The 20,460-nt window shown below is 32.8% G+C and overlaps 1 protein-coding gene across 1 annotated transcript in view; it reads right to left on the bottom strand.

The window, feature by feature from the left end:
• Positions 1-14,577: 14,577 nt before the first annotated feature.
• Smp_134180 (putative receptor protein tyrosine phosphatase) overlaps positions 14,578-20,460 on the bottom strand; it is a gene marked incomplete at both ends in the record, with an annotated part of 55,364 nt that continues 49,481 nt past the window's right edge. Inside the window, 3 exons of the mRNA XM_018800024.1 lie at positions 14,578-14,782; positions 17,300-17,580; positions 18,606-18,911. Of these exons, the coding sequence (XP_018653879.1) occupies positions 14,578-14,782; positions 17,300-17,580; positions 18,606-18,911 (792 nt within the window). The remainder of the gene's footprint in view (positions 14,783-17,299; positions 17,581-18,605; positions 18,912-20,460) is intronic.

The following is a 20,460-nucleotide window of genomic DNA, read 5'->3' as shown; positions in this document are numbered from 1 at the left end:
TGAAAAAGACAGTTATTTTTAGCAACCTCACCAATTTGTGGGTAGTATACTATGGTTCTGCGATAGCAATAGTTATCGTTCTATGGTTGAAATAACATATACAGTAACGCAGGGCCTGTAGGAATGATTTTGGAGAGAAAAACCTGAAGCTGATCGGCTGGAATCTCTTGACTTTGGTTTTGTTCTTACTGTACTGATTAGCAGCGTGCATTTTTAAAGCATCGATGGAACTCAATTAGTGATTTGAACTTTTGTGACTCTATAGTTAAAAACATTGCCCTTAAGTTATTCATATCACCCAAAGGGTTCTTGAATTGCTGGGTCATTATCCGTTACCACCGATCTCAGTCATATTTTAATGACGTGTGTCAACCTGAGAAAGACTTACGCTCAGGGGCTCCAGCCATTCAAATGTAAGAATGATGACTCTGGTAACCGATCAGTCATCTGGAAAAAATTAGAATAAACACTGAAAATCTAAACACTAAAGTGAAAAACACAGAAACATTCGAGTGTGAGTTGGCATACGTTTATTGCTTTTAAACCCTGAATGTCGAACATCCTTCAAGTAAATGTACGCTTAACAGATATTAAATAATCTACACGGAGAGTAGTTGAAAAGAGTAGATATTTAAGGACTGTTATTTTAGTGGATTATTATGTACAAACTTTTATTATACATTTGTTAGATATTTGATTTACGATATTCTTATATTGTCTTAGTTGTAATCTTTCAGTCAATGCATTAGCTGTTATTGCTAACAAATCCCAGTTTTCTTGTTATGTGTCTATTACTCAGATTTTTAATACAAATGACCTAGTTATAGAAATTTAGTGATTTTACATTTATTATGTATTGTGGTTATGTGATTGATGTATACTACAATAAGAGTTTTAAATCAGAAAATAGAGTAAACCAACCAGCTTCTTGTGTTCCGAATAAGAAACCTAGGAGTATGGCAAACTGTAGGCACAAATCGGCATCAGGACATTGAATAAGCATAACATGATGGATAATAGTTTGGTGAACAAGAGGACTCATCAATAATGTGCTCAAGATTTCAGTGATACTCTTAGATGAAAATGTAGAAATCAACACTTTACTTGATTAGTATGCTTTTACCAATAGTAGTTTCTGTTTTTCATTACTACTACATTAAACTTGGCGGTTTATAGACGTTATTCAGTATTAGAATGAATATTTATCGTGGACTGACAACAGCTGGTGAACTATTAAAAGTCAGGGAGCATTGGATAGCATTTTATTCTAGTCTTAAAACTCACAGCACACAAATATCTTATCCCATAACTGATCCAAGAGTTTCAGGTCTCTTAGTGAGCATGATACAACTGAGTCAATAATTAAAATCTCATATTATGCATTACTGACTTCAATCGACCAATCAAGCTTCTCCCAACGATTATCGAATGTTCTTACATGGCTACTAAGCAAAACGTTCGGAATTTATATCAAACCTCCTCACTAGTAAGTATAAATTTTTATTGAGTTTGAGGGTGTAAAGAGATTAACTATTATGAAGCTAATTTTTATCACAGATCAATATTCATAATTAGCATGATAATATTGGTTCACGAAGTCGATATTCACTGATTTGTTTTTCTTATTTTAATCAATTCACAGTATACCAACAACTACGCCTGTAGCTCCTCCGGGGGCTACTGCCGGTCCCAAGTCTAGATAAAAGAGGAGGATTGGGCATGGAGTTATCAACCCCATCCCGTAGAAAACGAACTCGCTAAAAAACGCTAACCAAAAACACACAGTATATCAACTATGATATTATTGTGAAAAAACACTGTCAGAAATTGTATTCATTTACAAAAAGGACATTTAAAATTTTTTAAAATTCTGATTGGTAATACTTCAACAGCTTTTCTAAGTTGTCACGCAAATGGTCAGCAGAATTTTTATAGTCTTGTGTGTAACATCTTATCAAAACCTATCAAATCATATTTTACCAAAACAGCTGACATACCTGTGATTATTAAAGGATAATAACGATAACCGTGTTAAAGATTGAAAAAATCACTAGGTTATCTGTTTCTTTTAGTGTTCCAGCTTACCTGTGACCTTGATTTTTGACAAGATAACACGAACGAATACATATCAACTATTATTTTTTTCTCAGCAGTGCGCGTCCATGACCCCTACTCGAGACTCGAACCTATGGTGTTCGGTTTCGCCGGCAAACTCAACAATCTCCATAACCCTATATTAATAATTATCATGTTCTCACTATTGACTGGCTTCAAGATGAATTTCCTGGAGTTTTAGTGAGAAGACGTGGCTAGTGAAGTTCAACTAGGTCTGTTGTAGAGGCAGTTACTCACCGAAGACAATACTGTACAGTCACACAATATCGTGGATCGGTTGGAGTTAGATATTAACACCGTTGGATACTGGCTCTATAGTGTAGAGATTCAGCGATTGCCCGTGAGACCAGAGGCCCTGGGTTCGATTCTCACGTACAGGATTGTCGATGTGCACTGCCGAGGAGATTCATGCTAGTACGAAACGGCCATCTGATGCTTCCGGGTTTTCAATAGTGATCTAACGTTTATCCATTCATGGTTTCAATTGAAACTCAACAATCTACTCAATCCTATAATGATTTTGCTTTTTTGTTTAGCTACTATGGTCAATAGTTTATTTGTATATATCAAACATTGTAAATCACCAATGAATATAAGTGTTGTTTTGAAAGGTTTCTAAAATTTATTTCTTTCATTAAAAGTACCGTTTGTCAAACAAACTTCGATATCTATTTTATCGAAAACAAAATACAGCAATCTGTCAGCTGATAAAGCACACTTGGCCATTTGTATTTTAGCTTTAAATTATTATCTGATGTATGTGGATTGATTGGTTTTCTTTTTTAACTAGGTCAGTTAAATTTAATGTAGATTGTAACCAGTTGTATCTAATATTGAAAAGAGCTTTGGTGTCATATTCTGTCAGATTCTTTTGTGTGAAGTAGTGGCCGATGATGTTTTTTATCATGAAGATGAAATCCTTGAAATGAAGTCATTTATCTCGGAGACAATAACTTTACTACTAAAAATCATTCACCTGAACTGTAAAAATTAAAGAGAATGTATGTAGTCTGACTGAAAGCCACTCATTATGAACCACGAAGGATTCGAAGAAGTCTTGGTGTAATTTGGGAAAAGCCCTATAATTCATTTATAATTATGTGTGTATAGTGTGTCCTGAACGGAAACATGTATAGGTGTGGTCTTAAGCACATGAACATTCTTTTTGTGTACAATAGGACGTCTATACTTAAATCTCACCTACCATATGACTTTAAGACACTATAAATGTCATTGCTAGGGCTACCGAATCTAATGGTTGTGTTATCATGAATTTCCAAGATTTTTGACTTAAGTTCATAGATAAATGCGATCAACACATTATATCTACGTTTAAGTAATCAAGAAAACTTGAAAATTACACGCTGATATTTCAAATTAGATTTCTATTTAGTTAGGGAGGGATTTTGTTATTGAACATAAGATTCTACTAAAGCGAGGAAACCATGAGATGTTTATTCACCGATAGGAAAGATGCATTATATGTTTTTTGCGAGTAGTTTCATTATATTAGTTAGTCATTTACACTTTAGGTATGTATGAATATTGTTGAAGAATTATGTAAGGTGACTTCATTAATGTGTGATGGATGAAAACATTATTCAATTTGATGATGGTGATTTGTTGATGATGCTTAAAAGTAACAGTTACAGTACAAAAAGGTTGCACTTATCTTAAGCAGGAATTGACAATGTCAACGTTAACCAAAGAAGTGATCGAGTTTCTTAAAATTCCGTTGAATCTTGATTTACTCTTTTTTTCATTATGCTGAATTTCAAAGGATTTACTATATACAATTTTTATCATAATAAGCAAAGATGGATAGTGGCTGGCAATGGAATTCGGGACGCGCATTTCGTCCTATTTGGGACTAGTCAGTTGGATGGACCTGCATCTCAGAATTGATGTTCACTCTGAAGCTCGAACCCAGTACCTTTCGCTTCAAACGCCATCGCGTTATCTACTCAGCTACTGAGTCCTGATAGCCACTTGCTTGTTCAATGGGGTGAAGTTTAAATTCACTTGGTATTGTTTGTTTGAATCTTCCCATTGATGTTTAGGACTGCAACTGGTCAGTCTCTTATTAAGGCAATATCAAGGCAATACGCACAGTATGCACATATGCCGATAACATACTGACCAGTTGCAGTCCTAAACACATCGATGGGAAGATACTAACAAACAATACTAAGTTAATTTAATTTTTATCATGATTGTAATTCGATTTCTTTATTGACTGGTTTAATAAGTCGATTTATTACTGAATTCAATATTCAGTTCTCTATGCGCACTGTCGTGATTTATTTGTGAACTAATTACCTGTAAAGCATGTTTTATGAAACTTCTTCAACACTCATTAGATATTTGTTATATATGTATATATATTCTTTGTCGTTATTCATGATGATCCAGTAAAAAGTCCCTCACTAAGTAGATAGATGGACTTATAGAACCTTTCTGTACTTTCTGATGAGTAAACGGTTGATTCTCATAGAAAAACTGGATTTACTTAAGTCGAAAAAAAGGCATAGATGTGGTCGAAATTAAAATTCAACTAACATTCAGGTGTTATGATAACAGGATAGAAACAGTTTTGAATAGTTACACCTTTGTGTTGTGTAGTATGTTTTAAAAATAACATTATATTGAAAAAAATTGTGTTTCCTTCATTTTAAATACAGATAATGTTATATTTTTTCTATAAGGACTAAAAATGTGTTAATAGAATCTATTTAGTTAAAACACTCAAGATGAAACTTCCTCTAGTTAGGATCTTCCTGTATTGAAATTGGTATGGAGTCTTCAATATGCACAGCTAAGGAGTCCAAAAGTAAGATTTTAGAAAGGTTTCATGCTGTATGATCTTTAATGGTTCTTTAGTTAACGTCAAACTGAAATATATTGTTGCAAAGACTGATCTACTTTTTCATTGTTTAATTGCTCAATTTTTCAGGATTGGTTTATAGACTTTGCATTACATTTTTAGTGAATAAACCTTGAGATTTGTCTTTGATTTTCATCAAACCAAATAGAACTCTTGTTTGCCTTGTTCAATGGTAACAGAGAAACCAAATGTAAGAATCTAAACTGGTCGATTATAAATGAAGATAAGAACAAAGAAAACATGATCATGAAGAAATAACTTAAATTACTAATATTCTTGAGATATATATATAAGGATGGCTCGTTGGCAAACTCAAGGAAGCTTCAAAAAGCCCAGAAAGAGCCGGAGACATTCCATCCAATCACCGCTAGAGGAACATTCTAGACGTGTAACTTCCCTATTGGATGAATAAGAAGGACCCCCTATGTGCCTATTGGCTGTCCGAACTGATGATTTACTTTCAGCCAACAAACTATAAATGCATGGGATTTTGTACTATATTTGACACTGTGTCGGGAAATGCATTCCTACTTGCCAGCCTTCTGTCTTCTCTCTTGCGATGTTGCGGGTTCGATCGTTCAAGTAGTCCAGTAGTACGCGGCATAGAAAGAATCAAAGCTCTAGATATAACAACTGGCGACGGAGTCGATTTATCAAAATGTCTATTACCTTTGATCAATTTGAAGCTTTTCTAGAGCGTCATGAAAAACGTTTCGAACAGTTTCAGATTCGTATTCTTGAAACGCTAACACAGCAAATGAACCTCGACAAGAATGGACTTACAGATGGTTCTTCTAAATCGCATTCTGATTATATCATCGATTCCATTCATGAATTTCATTTTGATGGTTTAGCTGGCGTAACATTCGAATCCTGGTACAAGAAATATGAAGATGTATTTAACGTAGACCTAGAAACGTTTGATGATGCCGCCAAGGTCACAATACTACTACGAAAACTGGGGATTATTGAACATGAACGATACACCGATTTCATTCTTCCCAAGAACCTAAGAGACCTTTCATTCGAAGTAACAGTTAATTTTACTGATCATATTTCTCAAATGAGACTTTTTTTAAAAAAAAATTGTCACTATCTATAGAAATTGGTTGGAAGAAGTTGATTTGAACAAACTGGTCACATTTCGCACTTCATTATCTTAACAGCTGAACATCAAATCGTATACTGACAAATAAACGCTGTTTTAAAAGTTATCTATTCAGTATTTCCATGCACTATTTGTTAATATTACACAGTGTTGTGTGTGTGCTTTTTCTTACAAAGAATTTGTCACCTGATTACTAGGTAAAGTATGTTTATAATGAAGAACTTCATTTTTTTGTATATTCATATTTTCATTAAAATGTTACCATGTGATTTATCACAGCATTATCTTCTTGACAATCTACCGGAAATAAAACTTTTAATTATTTGTTCAAAAACTCCTGTTATAGCATTTTTACTAAAGGCAACAGATTTGATCCGATTAAGCTAAGTAAAACTGTAATGTTGTTTTATCTTCAAAGTAGAATTTGGGCTATTTGGTTGTTATAAATCTAATCTGTTGACACTGTGAAAAAACCTTCATTGATATTTATTAAAATTTCGTAACTCCACTCGTAGCTAATCCAGAGTTACTGCCGGTCCCAAGCCTGGGTAAAAGAGGACGGTTGGGCATAGTGTCAGCAACCCCATACCGTAGGAAAAAAGTCTTGCTAAAAAACTTCATTAAAATTTCATATCTATTAAATGTTTTCAAATAAGAATAGATTCATCATTTTAAAGTATACCAACAGATGTCTCAACACATGCTTTTAATATTTCGAGAAAAATAAGTGATAAATAGCTCTTTCGGTCTGGTATCAGAACTATGTTGAAGAAGAGGAAGAAGGGATTTATTTTGGTAGACGGAAGTCAGGATAATTATTTTGATAAAATGCTATTTGAATTTATATTTTTACTGAATTTATAGCCTATGTAGATGTTTACTGTTAAGTTTTGATTGAGATCATGAATCGATCAGTGTTAGACCACCATTAAAAACCTGGAAGCACTGGATGGCCATTTCATTCTAGTTGAGACTTCTCAGCAGATCGAAGGTCCTGGGTTCGAATCCGAACTACAGGATCGTGTATACTGTTAAGTCTTGTATTTTTAATCAATCTCCTAAATAATTCATAAAAAAGTGGAATAGGCATTCAACATTTTTTAACCATAAACAAATCATTCTATGACTTCTTAATGAATAACTACAAGAAAGCCTACAATTTGAAGCTTTGTGAAAATTTCCAACTTCAGTTACAAATGGTCTTAAACATATACGAAGTAATTCGGTTTCTTTACAAATCCTAGTACTTATGTTTTACATAAAAATTAAAATTTGTTATTTTAGTTATTATATCAAGTTATATGTTTTTTATATCACTACTGTTTTTAGAGCTTAGTCATTTGAATATATCAGACGCATGTGCTTCTTCTATGGATATCATAGTCTTTTATATGACTTTATTCACATGTGAGACAGTGGGAAAGTGATCATGCACTTATGTTTCATGCTAGCAGGGACTCGTCAGCAAGGGATATCTACAATTCGAAGAAACCTGAAGTACCTTGTGGAATTTGAGCTGGCGTCATCCTGCCTCATATCCTGAGACGTTACAACTAAGCTGTTTCGGATGCCACTCACTGACCCTCGGTGGGATTGTGAAGCTATGTGACGCTGCTTCGAATTCTGTAGGGCATATCAAATCCCATAACATTTTATGGGTTCCTTGCTAGAGGAAGCCAGCTGGCCCGAAACCCAACTCCATGATCACTTGTCGATTACCTTCAACAACCTTCAATCTTAGTATAATACAAATGTTGTCTAGTCACTTAGATTAGTGAAAATATTATAACTTGATCTATGGAACTCCATTAGCGCAAACAAACTGCAGAAACATGTTCTCAGTTACAACCTAGCGATATATTATTTGGTATCGATAAAATTCTGGATACTTGGTTTTTCTTATTTAATACTTGATATGTGGATTGACTGTATTGTTATACATATGATATGATCATATTTTATATCTTATTATCGGTATTTAATTTCGGGAATCATAGCTTCAGACTAAAAACTATTATTCTTTAGTATACTCAGTTATAAAGGACAGTTGTTGGCACTGTGTTGCATTGGTATTCCAGCCTTTTGAGGTTGATGAAGCCTCACTTGATAAACCTCATTGGGTTGTCTGGATTAGAATCAACTTTCCGAGGCTTAATAGCCCACAATGTGGACGTGATTTCGCGTGCGTTGTATTGGGGGCAAGTATGGTCTACATGCATACAGGTAACAAACATGTTTTCCCTCACTCATCCCATAGAGTACATAAAAGTATGTTCAACCACCTGAGAGGATAGATGGTCAGCATTCGCTTCGAACGTATTTGGTACAACTGACTGTCTCTTAAGTACTACAAGCATATCGATTTCATAAAGGCTTGCGCTCCTGAACTTCATGGAACACACTTAGGCATAAGAACTCTTTCTGGGGTAGCTGATGACCACCTCTTACTAGCATATGATACCATATTTTCTTATTATGTCTTCGACTTAAAGGATTGGGCCTCTGATTTTCTTAGACATAGGGCAGAAACTTTTCAGCTTACGTTCCTTGTGCTAACTTACGTGCGTAACTTCTATGCACAAACAACACAAGCTGTGACTCATGCAATCAGCATATGAGCGGTGGATTAGCTAAATCTCTACCGCTTGCCCAAATTAGCTGACAAAGATGCTCTCACTACTCAAAAGCGTCACGTGGAGTCTTCGAGTCACATTTTGCTGCCAAAGTAAAGTTTTTATTTCCGTAAGTGAGATAATAATCATTGATAGAGTTAGTCAACACTGTATTAAGAAATCATTTCTTCCCCGTATAGCTAACAATAATACAACTAAATGAATGTTTTAATACAATATCATATCTATTAAGCATTCAATCATAGGAACTATTTTCGCAATTATCGTATCAATATAATCTTAACAAAAGTATTTTCAGAAAAAATATCAGCTGCTACAAACAACACTGATTTCGTGTATACAGAAAAAATAACACTACTTTTGTTCTAATCATTAACGCGAAGAGAGAACATGTTAGAATGATTAATTTAATGTTTCTTGTCAGATAAGTTATCCATACTTCATTTGAACTGATGTAACTAACATCCCTTGCATAAACCATTTCAGTATGTGTATATGTTTGATGTTTCTCAGAAGTTAAATATTTTAACAAGAATGGAACTTAATTGGAATCATTGCGTTAGCATTTTTATATTGTATGAAAAGAACTTCATACCTTATTGACAGAAATCAATTTTTAACGGAATAAACTGTCAGTGAAAACAGATTAATATAAAAGATATCGGCTGTTATTCACTTTAACAATACCATATGTTAATCTATAGATCATTTAATTATACTTGTGATGAAAACAATTTACTAGTTTATATCTATTATATCCCGTGGAGATTTATGAATGGTAACTTTGAGAACTGTTTATGGACCAATGTGATATGTATATTTCCTATTGTATTATTGTTAAGTAACTTAACTATTCATATTCATGCTCCTTTTATTATGAGCTTTATTTTGGCCTATAAACTATTATTATACGATTTACCATTCTTGAGTTATCCTCAGTCTATTGATTACTGCCTCCCACATTTACAGTCACATTTGGCTAAATATTGTACAAATGTTGTTTTCCTATTTCATGGTACGATGTGGTCTGTTTGATGGGTATATAAACCCAGTATGTTTGTGAATAATGATTCATATTGCAGAGGCTGTTATTGGTGTTCTGGACATAACTGGCTGGGCTAGGCAGATAGCAGGACTGATAAGTACTCATGACTACTCATACGGATATTGTGTATGTGATCGATAATTCACTGCTCTCTCATTGGCGTTAATCAGCATGTTCATATCTATACCAACTGGGAAAGAACGCACTCTATCGATATAACAACTGGCGACGGGGATGTTTAGTTATGAAATACTTAGTAAGTACGTATTTCTGAATAGTCCATTAAAACAATTGAGAAAACCATTATCCTATTGTACAAATACTACAATTTGTTTTCAATGTTTTACACTCGTTATAATTATTTATTTATACATGTTAGCTTCCCAAAGTGTTAAAATACTTCCAATCTATAATGAAGCAAAATACCTCGAAATTCAAGTTGAACTACCAATAGTTAAGGAAACAAGGTGCGGGTTACATTGGAATTTATGAAACATATATTGTATGATAGCAAAACGATATCCTGTAGGAGCTATAATAGTCCTATGAACAAATATAGATGCTAGATAAATACTGTCTCAGAACCACTGTAAAACATTTACAAGTTTGGTGAGTATGGTAATATTGCTTATGCTGTAATCAAACAGACAGCATTGAGTGAAACGATCATTATTATTTTTATTCTTTCTTACTAAAGTAAGGTTTAATTAAAGTTTAGTATGATAGATATGGATATCCATTTTGCAGAGATCATAACCTTACATAGATAGTTTCCTAAATGACTAAATATTCGAAGTTATTTTGAATTTGGATCTGTATTTATGATGTGATGGTTTTAATTAGTGTAACAAGAATATCAATCATTAAGCTGATTCTTATCCACTTCTTCTTAGTTTTATTCATTCTGGATCAACCTTTACAAGTGTTTTGGGAGAACAATTGTTTAGTCATTTATTCTCTGATATTCAAAGATGCAATCTATTTATCATTATTTTTTATGGTATTTCGATCGATTTCTATGCTTAGTAAATATTTTAGATTAATATTATTTCGATTCATTTTGAGTTTTGTCTTAAAAGTGAGTTGAAGTAATCAGTTCCTCTTTCTTGATCATGAATGGTCAACCAAATAAAGAGAATGGTTATTATGCCTAGATTTTCACAAACTGTTGACATTAAAATTAGTGATGAATTTTTGACAAATGTTTACTAAGTAGAGCTGGAATACCACTTGTGCGCCCAAACCGAAGCAGGTGGCTTTCTTAGGGGACCACACCCGGAGCCTTTGATGTAAAAGTCTAATCCACAAGGCAGTGGAGTAACGTTAGGAGATGCAATTCCATGGTAGCCAGTGACCAATAATTGGTTCATATGCCATTTATTCCCTCAGGATCCTGGAACGCATGTGTACCGTTGGCTTGGAATAAGGGTTTCCCAACTGCTCTGGGTGGATCTTCTATATCCGCCAACCTGATTAAACTTCCAGACATCATTTTTTCGTCCTCTTAATTTCGTAAATAACACCCCTAACGCATAAAGGCAATGAGTAGGACTTACCTGATATTGGCTTCATATGCGTGGCTATGTGTGAGCATTTCGAGAGGGAGAGCGGACTTTCCCCACCCTCGGCCGTGCCAGGACATTTGGAGGCATTTCTTGTTTTAGCGAAACTATCCCACTTATCTTGAGTGACGCTTAGAATGGTTGCGAAATTTTAACACACATTCATTTATGAATAAACACGCAGATAATATAATTCAGACCTTGTCGCTAGAAAAGTAACGCAATGTAATTTTTGTGGTGGTTTTATGTCGAATATGCATTTTCTGAAGTCTATGATCAATTGCTTACATTTTAAAATTTCAGTAATATCCCTACAAAAACCCATTCGTTTAACAGTAGATTAATTTATGTTTGGGTTACGTATGATTTCGTAGATAGTTTTTGAAACAAATTTTTATATTTTCCGTACTGATTGTGTGCAGATGATTGACGAGTGGGTAGGATGACCTCATAAGATAAGGATCTGGAAACCATGAATGTAATATTTTTGACCATATGTCAGCCACGAGATGATCTATTTGTAAATTGGGTAAAAACTAAGACAGGAATAATATTTTAAGAATCATATATTTAAACAAAATTCACTTCTGAGTAGACGTTTGGCTCGATTTTCCATTTACCTGTCGTTTTTACTATAAATTGTTTTTTAGGAACCTCATCCTTTATATGACGAATGTTGACTGATATTTCAAATGGGTTCAAAGTAATTAAAAGTTTCTGTGCTGATCTCGTGTGACACACTTTAACATTGAGATCATCTATATATTAACAAATCTGTTATTTAACCAAATAACGGATGGATTTCTCACTGTCCCAGTTTTCTAAAAAAATAAACGATGTGTCAAGCCCTGAAAAACAACCAAGAAATATTCTGACAGTGACTTTAATAACTTAAAATGTTCATTTACAATTTCCATCATTTTTTTTCTCTTAATGCAAGTGAATAGTCTGTTAAAGACAAAATGAATGAGTGTCTTAGAATGATGACTTTACCTTTACCAGTTCCAATAATATTTCCCTTTACTTATATGTATGTCAGATACTTGGATTGGAATTCAGTTTCATTGTTTATCTTAATATCTATTTCTACTTTTTTCAGATTTATTTGGGATTCTGAAATTTAATTAAATATTATTGACACATCAGAACCTGTTCATTAGTTTATGGCAGTTTATGTTGATCATTGAAATGTATACGTGAATTTAACTGGAACATTGTTTATTTGTATGGTCTGTCAAACTAATTAACACACATCTTCATTCATTTAATTATGTGGTAGATTAATTCATGAATTCATCTTGTTTTCATAGTTTGAATCCTCCTATTGATGTTTAGGACTGCAACTGGTCAGTCTCTAATTGGTATATTGTGCATACTGTGAGTATTGCCTCGATATAGCCTTAATTGACAAGCATTATATGGAGAGTTGGATAATGGCAAGCAATGGAATCCAGGAAACACGTTTCATTCTAGTTGGGTTTCGTCAGATGAATGTATTTACTAAACATCATTGAGAAGATTCAAACAACCAATAAAAAATGAATTAAAACTTTTCCCTATTGTATTACCTAGTGGCACGTCCTGGATTCTACTGCTAGTCAACATTCATCTTCGCTCATAATGATTATGGTATTCATTTCATTTTGATAGAACTAAATTAGTTTGTTGTCATGATTGTTGATATTTTGTGGTAAATATGGACTGTAATAAGAAGAAATAAAAAGATACATAACTTATTTAAATAAGTATTGTTCTCTTATGATTTTTGACAAGTTTATGGTTAACGCGGTCTTATTCAATTTGCATAAAGAAAAGAAAAAAAGTGTGTGTGGGGGGAGTAGAATAAATAAAATAACTACATTTCAATTTGTTTTCATTAAAAGTCTTGTTATCATTGCTAAAGGTTTGTCAGCTTACATTTATACACATATGAAACCTCATAAATATGTTCTTGGAAAACAACTACTTAAAAGGTACTAAATGCAGTTAAGAATACATATTGTATTGTATCAGTAAAGCTTAGTTGTTAAAATAATTGTTTCAATATGAGTAGTAACATTGAGGTTTTTCAAATAAAATTATAATGATATTATTTAATGTATGAAGGTAATTGAACATTTTTTGGATGTGTGTGTGTGTGTGCATGAGGGTATACACTTTTACAGATTATTTCATAATCATAAAACAACAACCCATGATATTCAATACTATTTATATATATATAAGTAGACATAAGATTCATAAATGGAAATCTTTACAAGCGCACTAAAAGTTTTCGAATAAAAAATAGGAATAATAATGGTGTTATGATAGGGAACGGTTCCGTTCCCTATCATAACATTAAAAATATATGCATACCTATCAATATATGCATGCATTCATCATCACAAATATTGTTCAGTTTTATGTGCTTACGCAAAGTGGATCTACATAATTCATTTACATTGTAATTTTCATTTCATTATGGTTTCTTTTATTTAAATGACACATATAAGTAACCAGAAGAGAATAAAGTAAGAGATGATAGAATTCTATTGCGAAACATAAAAGATGAAGTTACGCAATCATAATTAGTAGCATAGGAATAAGAAGATAAAATACAGGAGAGAAGAGAAAAGAAATTGATCCACAAAATCCGGAGAAAACATAAACAACAATGCAATAGTAGACAAGTCATGGAAGAACAATCTTACATAATTATAAGCACAGTAATGATACAATTTTTTTTTAAATTTTTCAAAAGAACCTAATAAATAATAGGGACAGCCAGTGTCTAATTGTTAATTTGATATATATAGACCCCGACTAATTAATTATGCAGTTTAATAGAAAAAAAACAGTGTATATTTTGTCAACTGGTTATAAAACCGGGATATAAATTTTTACGTTACATGTTTTAAATGACTAATGTACACAAACACATATACACACATGTAGACGTACAAGTTGAAATCGAGTAAATAATTAATAAACACAAGAAAAGCACAGTGTTGTTGTCGTCGTCGTAGTAGTAGTAATACAATGTACAGAATTAAAGGTTCAGTGAACATTAAAAAACTGGAAGCATAAAATACAACAGATAACTTCTTAGTAATAGAAGGTAAATAGTAGGTTAGGAAGTAATATTGACTAGTTTAGATTGTTATGAAGAGGGCAATTCATTTTGATTCCTTACGAAATAACTCATTTCATCTATTTATCCAATTAATAATGTTGACATCTGTCAACAATTATACTGAATAATGATCAAATGATGAAAGATATTCTAAAACTGCATTATAACAAAATTGATATTGATCTTCAGTTTGAACCATACCAGGTCGTTGTGTTCGAAGCATTCGTATAGTTTGAAACATATCTACAATTCCTTCATGTCTCATTCTTTCAAGAACAATGGATAAAGCTAGAAATACACCTGTTCTACCAACTCCAGCACTAAAATAAAAAAAATATCCTCGAATCATTTATGATAAAAGCTTTTAACATTCTTACGGATCTACTAAACAAGATTTATTAATGTATAACAATAAATGGTAAACTTACAGGACAGAGATATTTTATATTGTGGAAGGTAACCGATTTGTTATTTAACGCTAAATCACACAGTGGCTTAATAAAATGTGAAAATCATACATTAAATATATCATTTGCACGTTTTCTTTTCGTTGTTCTTTACACACTCCATTATTCCTTTAATGCTGTTGTTGTTTTGATTGTTCTCTGATTTCCTTCTTGTTATCTTTATTGAAATCTTCTGCTGTCAGGTATTCCATTTCCGATTGATGCTACATAATAATTATCTTATTTTTATTATTATTAATGGCTTTATTCAATATTATAATCTGGTACAATATAGAATTTTCAGCACGAGTTATTTCAACAGGTTTTTTTACCAAAAAAAAAACACAAAAAAAACCAAGAAAAACAAACAAAAAAAAACGGAAAAGGAATGAAAAAGGTTTAAGAAAAACTGAGTTTATACAAATTATCAAATTTGAAACATGCTTAAGAATACAGGTTATTTACTAGGTCAACTCTAACAGCCTGTTCGTCACAAAGTAAATTTGCTAAGTAAGGTATTAACAGAACTTTTATAGACTTGCTTGCGTGTATGGATTTTAATGTATTTACGTCTCGTTCTACCAGAAGATATACAAGGAGAAAGATATGAATGAAGCGGATGGATAGTATCTGATAAGATAACACCTGCCAAGAGTTTGCAAGACTTAAGATGTCTATCCACAAGCATATTAATAATGACTTCAAAAGATTCACCACATACCTTGCAAACCGCAAAACAGCAAAGTCTTTTCTCAAAAGCCCAGGAAAGAATAATGGAGAACAATATAGAATAATAGGTAATATGCAGGAATTTACAAATTGTAAGAGTAAATGGCGAGTAATCCCAAAAGCATGCAGCCTCTTTATGTAGTATGTCTAAAGGTAAACTTTTTTTGTGTCAGCATAAGTAGCATGCACCACAGTACTAATAAACGTTAGCTCCAATTATGATCAATGTGAAAATATATTTCAATAGTCAGTTGAGTTAACTGAAGCTAGACCACCATAGAAAACCTGAAAGCACTGAACGGCCGTTTCTTCCTACTCTGGAACTCCTCAGCAGTGCGCATCCACGACCAGTAGAGTTCAACCGGGTCTGTTGTGAGTTAGTAACTCACCAATGGTAGTATGTTATCATACCGAAAGCTTTAATAAATCATACCAAACACTTTAACGTATAGATAACTAAGATTAGTTCAGATGTTTACTTTTTAGTTAGCTTGTGCAAATTCATGGCACACTTTTTGTATCCTAATGTTGTGTACACTGTATATTACTGACGAACAACAATCAACTAATTCACTCATCCACAAAATATTAAATAATTACTTTATATAGTAGTTTACATAAAAATCACGGAGCACTGGACAGCTCCTCATTAATGTGTTTTCATAACTCCATCTGGGATCTAACCTGAAACCTTTAGGTCTACCTATTCTTTACACGATCAAATAGGAGCCCAGTGGTTTGCATGTCTAACTCTAATCAGTTTGTGATTTTATAGAGTTTTATACTTAAGGACGAAACAGATATCCAGTTCTTCTTGGTTTTTAGTGGTTGCCGAAATAAGATCAGTCCATGATGTAAGCCATAATAAACAACAGTCTAAAAAAAACTGTTTGTAGCCAGTAGTGTTCATCATAACTAATGTTTTTTTGAAAATCCCAATTTCAATATTTTAGACCTCTAGGCAATTTTATCTTGATATCTAATTTATTTTGTTCATTACTATACTACGATCGCCGTATATTTGTTCAACTTTGTATGTTCCAATTAGACCAGGTAAAATATTAAATAATTTTGAATTAGCTTTAGTCTAATAAGTTTTCTTTGAAACTACTGAAGATGCTTTACATTATCAACCATTAATTTGTTCTTTCCTTAAACAATCATTATATTTCAATATCCAGGACCTCTTAACAAAGAGAAATTCACACTTGGATTTTAAACTCATAAAACTATTCAACAGAGATTTCGTTGGCACGTGGATGCATATTCAGAAGCGACAAATTGAAAACTGTGTAAGATGATTACATCCATGTGTCGTTGATAAACTAAGAACCTATCATTGTTTATTTTGAATCAGTCGCTTTCGGACTATTGACTACTATAGTCTACTTCATTTGTTAAGAAGTATAGCTTGAAATCTATTCGACCGAGCTGGCTGACAACAGGTTGTCGCTTCATGAACATATTTTTCTAATAGTTCAATGTTACAGTGAAACTTGAAATACATTAATTGAAGTACCACACCAGGATTCGAAAAATCGTATGCTTCATTTAGAAAAAACCCTTGTCCGATATTTTAAACATGGGTTTATTATCTACATCCAGTTGGTCACACATTTTATTTAACAAATCAGGCATAAAAAATCATTTTAATCAATTTACCTGCAGTGTATAGTAATTGGACCATCTTGTCCAAATTGTTCTTTGGTTTTATGTACTTGTCCAAGGAAATCAATAAATGCTTCACAACTCTCAGGTACACCATGCTCAGGCCAATCTGTAAACTGAAATTGGCGAAGCGTACGTGCTTGACCATCACGTGCATCTGTTAACTTAAATTCTCTCAGTGTGTAATTTGGCATATTATATTCAACCATAGGATCAACAACATAATACTGATATCTAGATGATCTCTCTGTTGGCCAGTAAGGATAACAGCATTCCTGTAATATGAAAATGCATAATTTCACGTTATTGATGTTTTACATAATAACTTATCTACTTCAAAAAACTTGGATATAAGACCAAAGGTTCTGAGTTTGATGCTGAGATGCGTAGTCGTGAATGTACGTTGCTGGAGTCCCATACTAGGATGAAATTGCCGTTCAGTGCTTCCAAATGGTGGTCGAGTTAAGATCTGTTAGTAATTTAGGCTGTGGAATTGACTGTTGGTATGAACTACCAATAAATATGGTTAATTACCTGACTATAGTATCATTAATAATAAGTGGAACTAACTGGCTGTCATCATTTTTGTATGACTTACAAATTTGCTAGTCCTTACAATTTACACTACAGAATAAGCAGACAGCAATCAGACCATTTACCAGTAAAAGTTGAAGTAAAACGCACTTGTTAAACAGCAACTTTCATTTTACTTATTAGAAATCAAGATACATCGAGATAGACTATTCATAATACAACTGATTATCTGATTTACGATGATATATTAAAGATTATTTTTTTGGAGTGAATTCATATACAAGCGACAATGACTAGTCTCGTGTTAGATTATTAGCAACCAAAATCATTTCTAATGCAACTTCTCTTGATTACGACTGCGAACAGTCAAAACCATGTAGGTAGCTTACATAAACCAGCAAACACGATACACTAAGAACTGGATTTCAGACATTCTATAAGTAAATGAGTAGTTCATTTTCACTATGTTACTAGTTATAACCAGTTTAAGTGTTCTTAAATGGTATTAAATGTATTCGATATGCATAGCGCTGTACACTGGAATACGTCTTGGTTACTTGAGTAGGAATACATAAATGCTCGAAAGAACTGTTATTCTGGCTAGCTAATGAGTATTTGTAGAACTTGTAGCGAGTAACAATGAGTATAATAGAGTAATGATTATTTTAGGTGAATAATACTTCTTGAAATATAATAATACGAATGGATTACTTTCCAACCAATGGACTCTAAACTAATATGCGATTAAAAAGTAACAACAACTTACTCGACCTCGTTCATTCAGATTAGTCAACATTACAACAATATTAGAATTCAATTCCCAAATCATTCTCCAGAAATCTTCCACTGTTTTCGCCATTGGAGCTTGAGTTGCAATATATGCTTTTCGATCACGATAACTATCCACAAAATTAGCATTTATGTAGTCAGATCCTTCAACACCACGTATAGGTTGTAGTGGGACACGAGTAGATTCATATGGTAATATATTCAATAGACGATTTTTATTCTTATTACAACCCTGTTGTGCTGAAGTGTATTTCGCATGTGGTAATCGAAACTGTGCCAATTTCTGAAGTAAGAGTATTGGTAACAAGAAACAATTCAAACTTCATGACAAAATTGATATGTATATATATATATATATATATATATATATATATATATATATATATGACTATCAGAAAGAGTAGAGATATGGGGTGACATCAATTCAGCTCTCACAGATTTTGATAGTATTTGTTTATAGATTTGTACTACTTAAAATTCATTGAAAGTAGATATATACTCCAGTTCATCAATTGTTTATCACTTGAATATAACAATTTCAATGGTCTTTCAAATGTTCCCATTTATGTTTAGGACTGCAAATGATCAGCATATGTGCATCTTGTTTGGAGTGTCTTGATATTACTACCAAGTCATATGCATTATAAGAAGAGTTGTATGGTGGCTAACAATCGAATACAGGACGCGCGGTTCGTCCGACTTGCTATTCATCAGCTGGATTTACTTGCATCCCAAAGTTGATGTTCACTTCCGGACACGACTCAAATTTCCCTGCTAGGCAACATCAACCTCTGTTTATAATCCTTGTCACTTAAGGAAATATCGAGGCAATCCACCCAAGACTTACACATGCAAGAAACAGGCTGATCAATTGCAGTCCTAAACATTAATGAAAAGATTCAAACAACCAATAGAGAAATAAATATAAACTTCAATCCACTGCACAATCTAGTGGCTATCAGGACTCAGTAGCTAAGTATATAATGGAATGGCGTCTGAAGCGAACGGTGCGAGATTCAAGTCTCAAAATGAACATCATCCATCTGACGAGTCCTAAATGGGACGAAACATGCATCTCAAATTCAACTAAAAGCAATCATTCAACTTTTCTTATGATAGTAGGATTGTTTAGTTATAATAAACAACGTCTTACCCTACTTTGTTTGTTTAAAATGTTGTATTTAAAGTTTATTTAATATGACAGCATTTCATCGACAACCCTCAAAGTATAAAACTTTTGTTTCATTTTAACTCAAGAACATAATATCGTTTTTCTGTGAACAAACATTATACCCTACTATACCCGTTGTAAGTAATAAGGATAATGAAATTAAAATGTTTTTTGTTTCTTTTGCCAAGTTACATCATTCTGTTTTTTTTTTTCATTGAATCCATTTATCAATAGTAAACTGCTTTTCCCTCACCCCTCTATTTCATTATCACAATATACAATTCGTGAAGGAAATATATTTCCCAATTTCGTGTTTATTTTCAGTTAAATGAATAGTTCTACTAAATAAATATTTAAGTAAATATTTTTATGTTAAATAACTTTTATATTGGAGATACAAAAATTTATTATCTACATATGTATTCAAAACAACTATTTGATTGAATAGATTTATTTCCAAGACAATTAGAATTAGGTCATAATATTGTTGCTGCTCACAATAGTTGACAAAACTATTAATTTTTATTATTGTCAGTTTGCTTATTTGAAAGACATGGAGATTATGTTATGTGGCTGGATGTAGTTAGGATGAAACTTTGGACTTGGGTTGTATACTAGTTGGTGTTCGTCAACTAAGTGTATTTCTTTCTGTTATAAACGC

This window comes from Schistosoma mansoni, chromosome W (genome assembly GCF_000237925.1).
Source record: "Schistosoma mansoni strain Puerto Rico chromosome W, complete genome".
NCBI lineage: Eukaryota > Metazoa > Platyhelminthes > Trematoda > Strigeidida > Schistosomatidae > Schistosoma > Schistosoma mansoni.
This window is presented reverse-complemented; position numbering and strand designations above follow the sequence as displayed.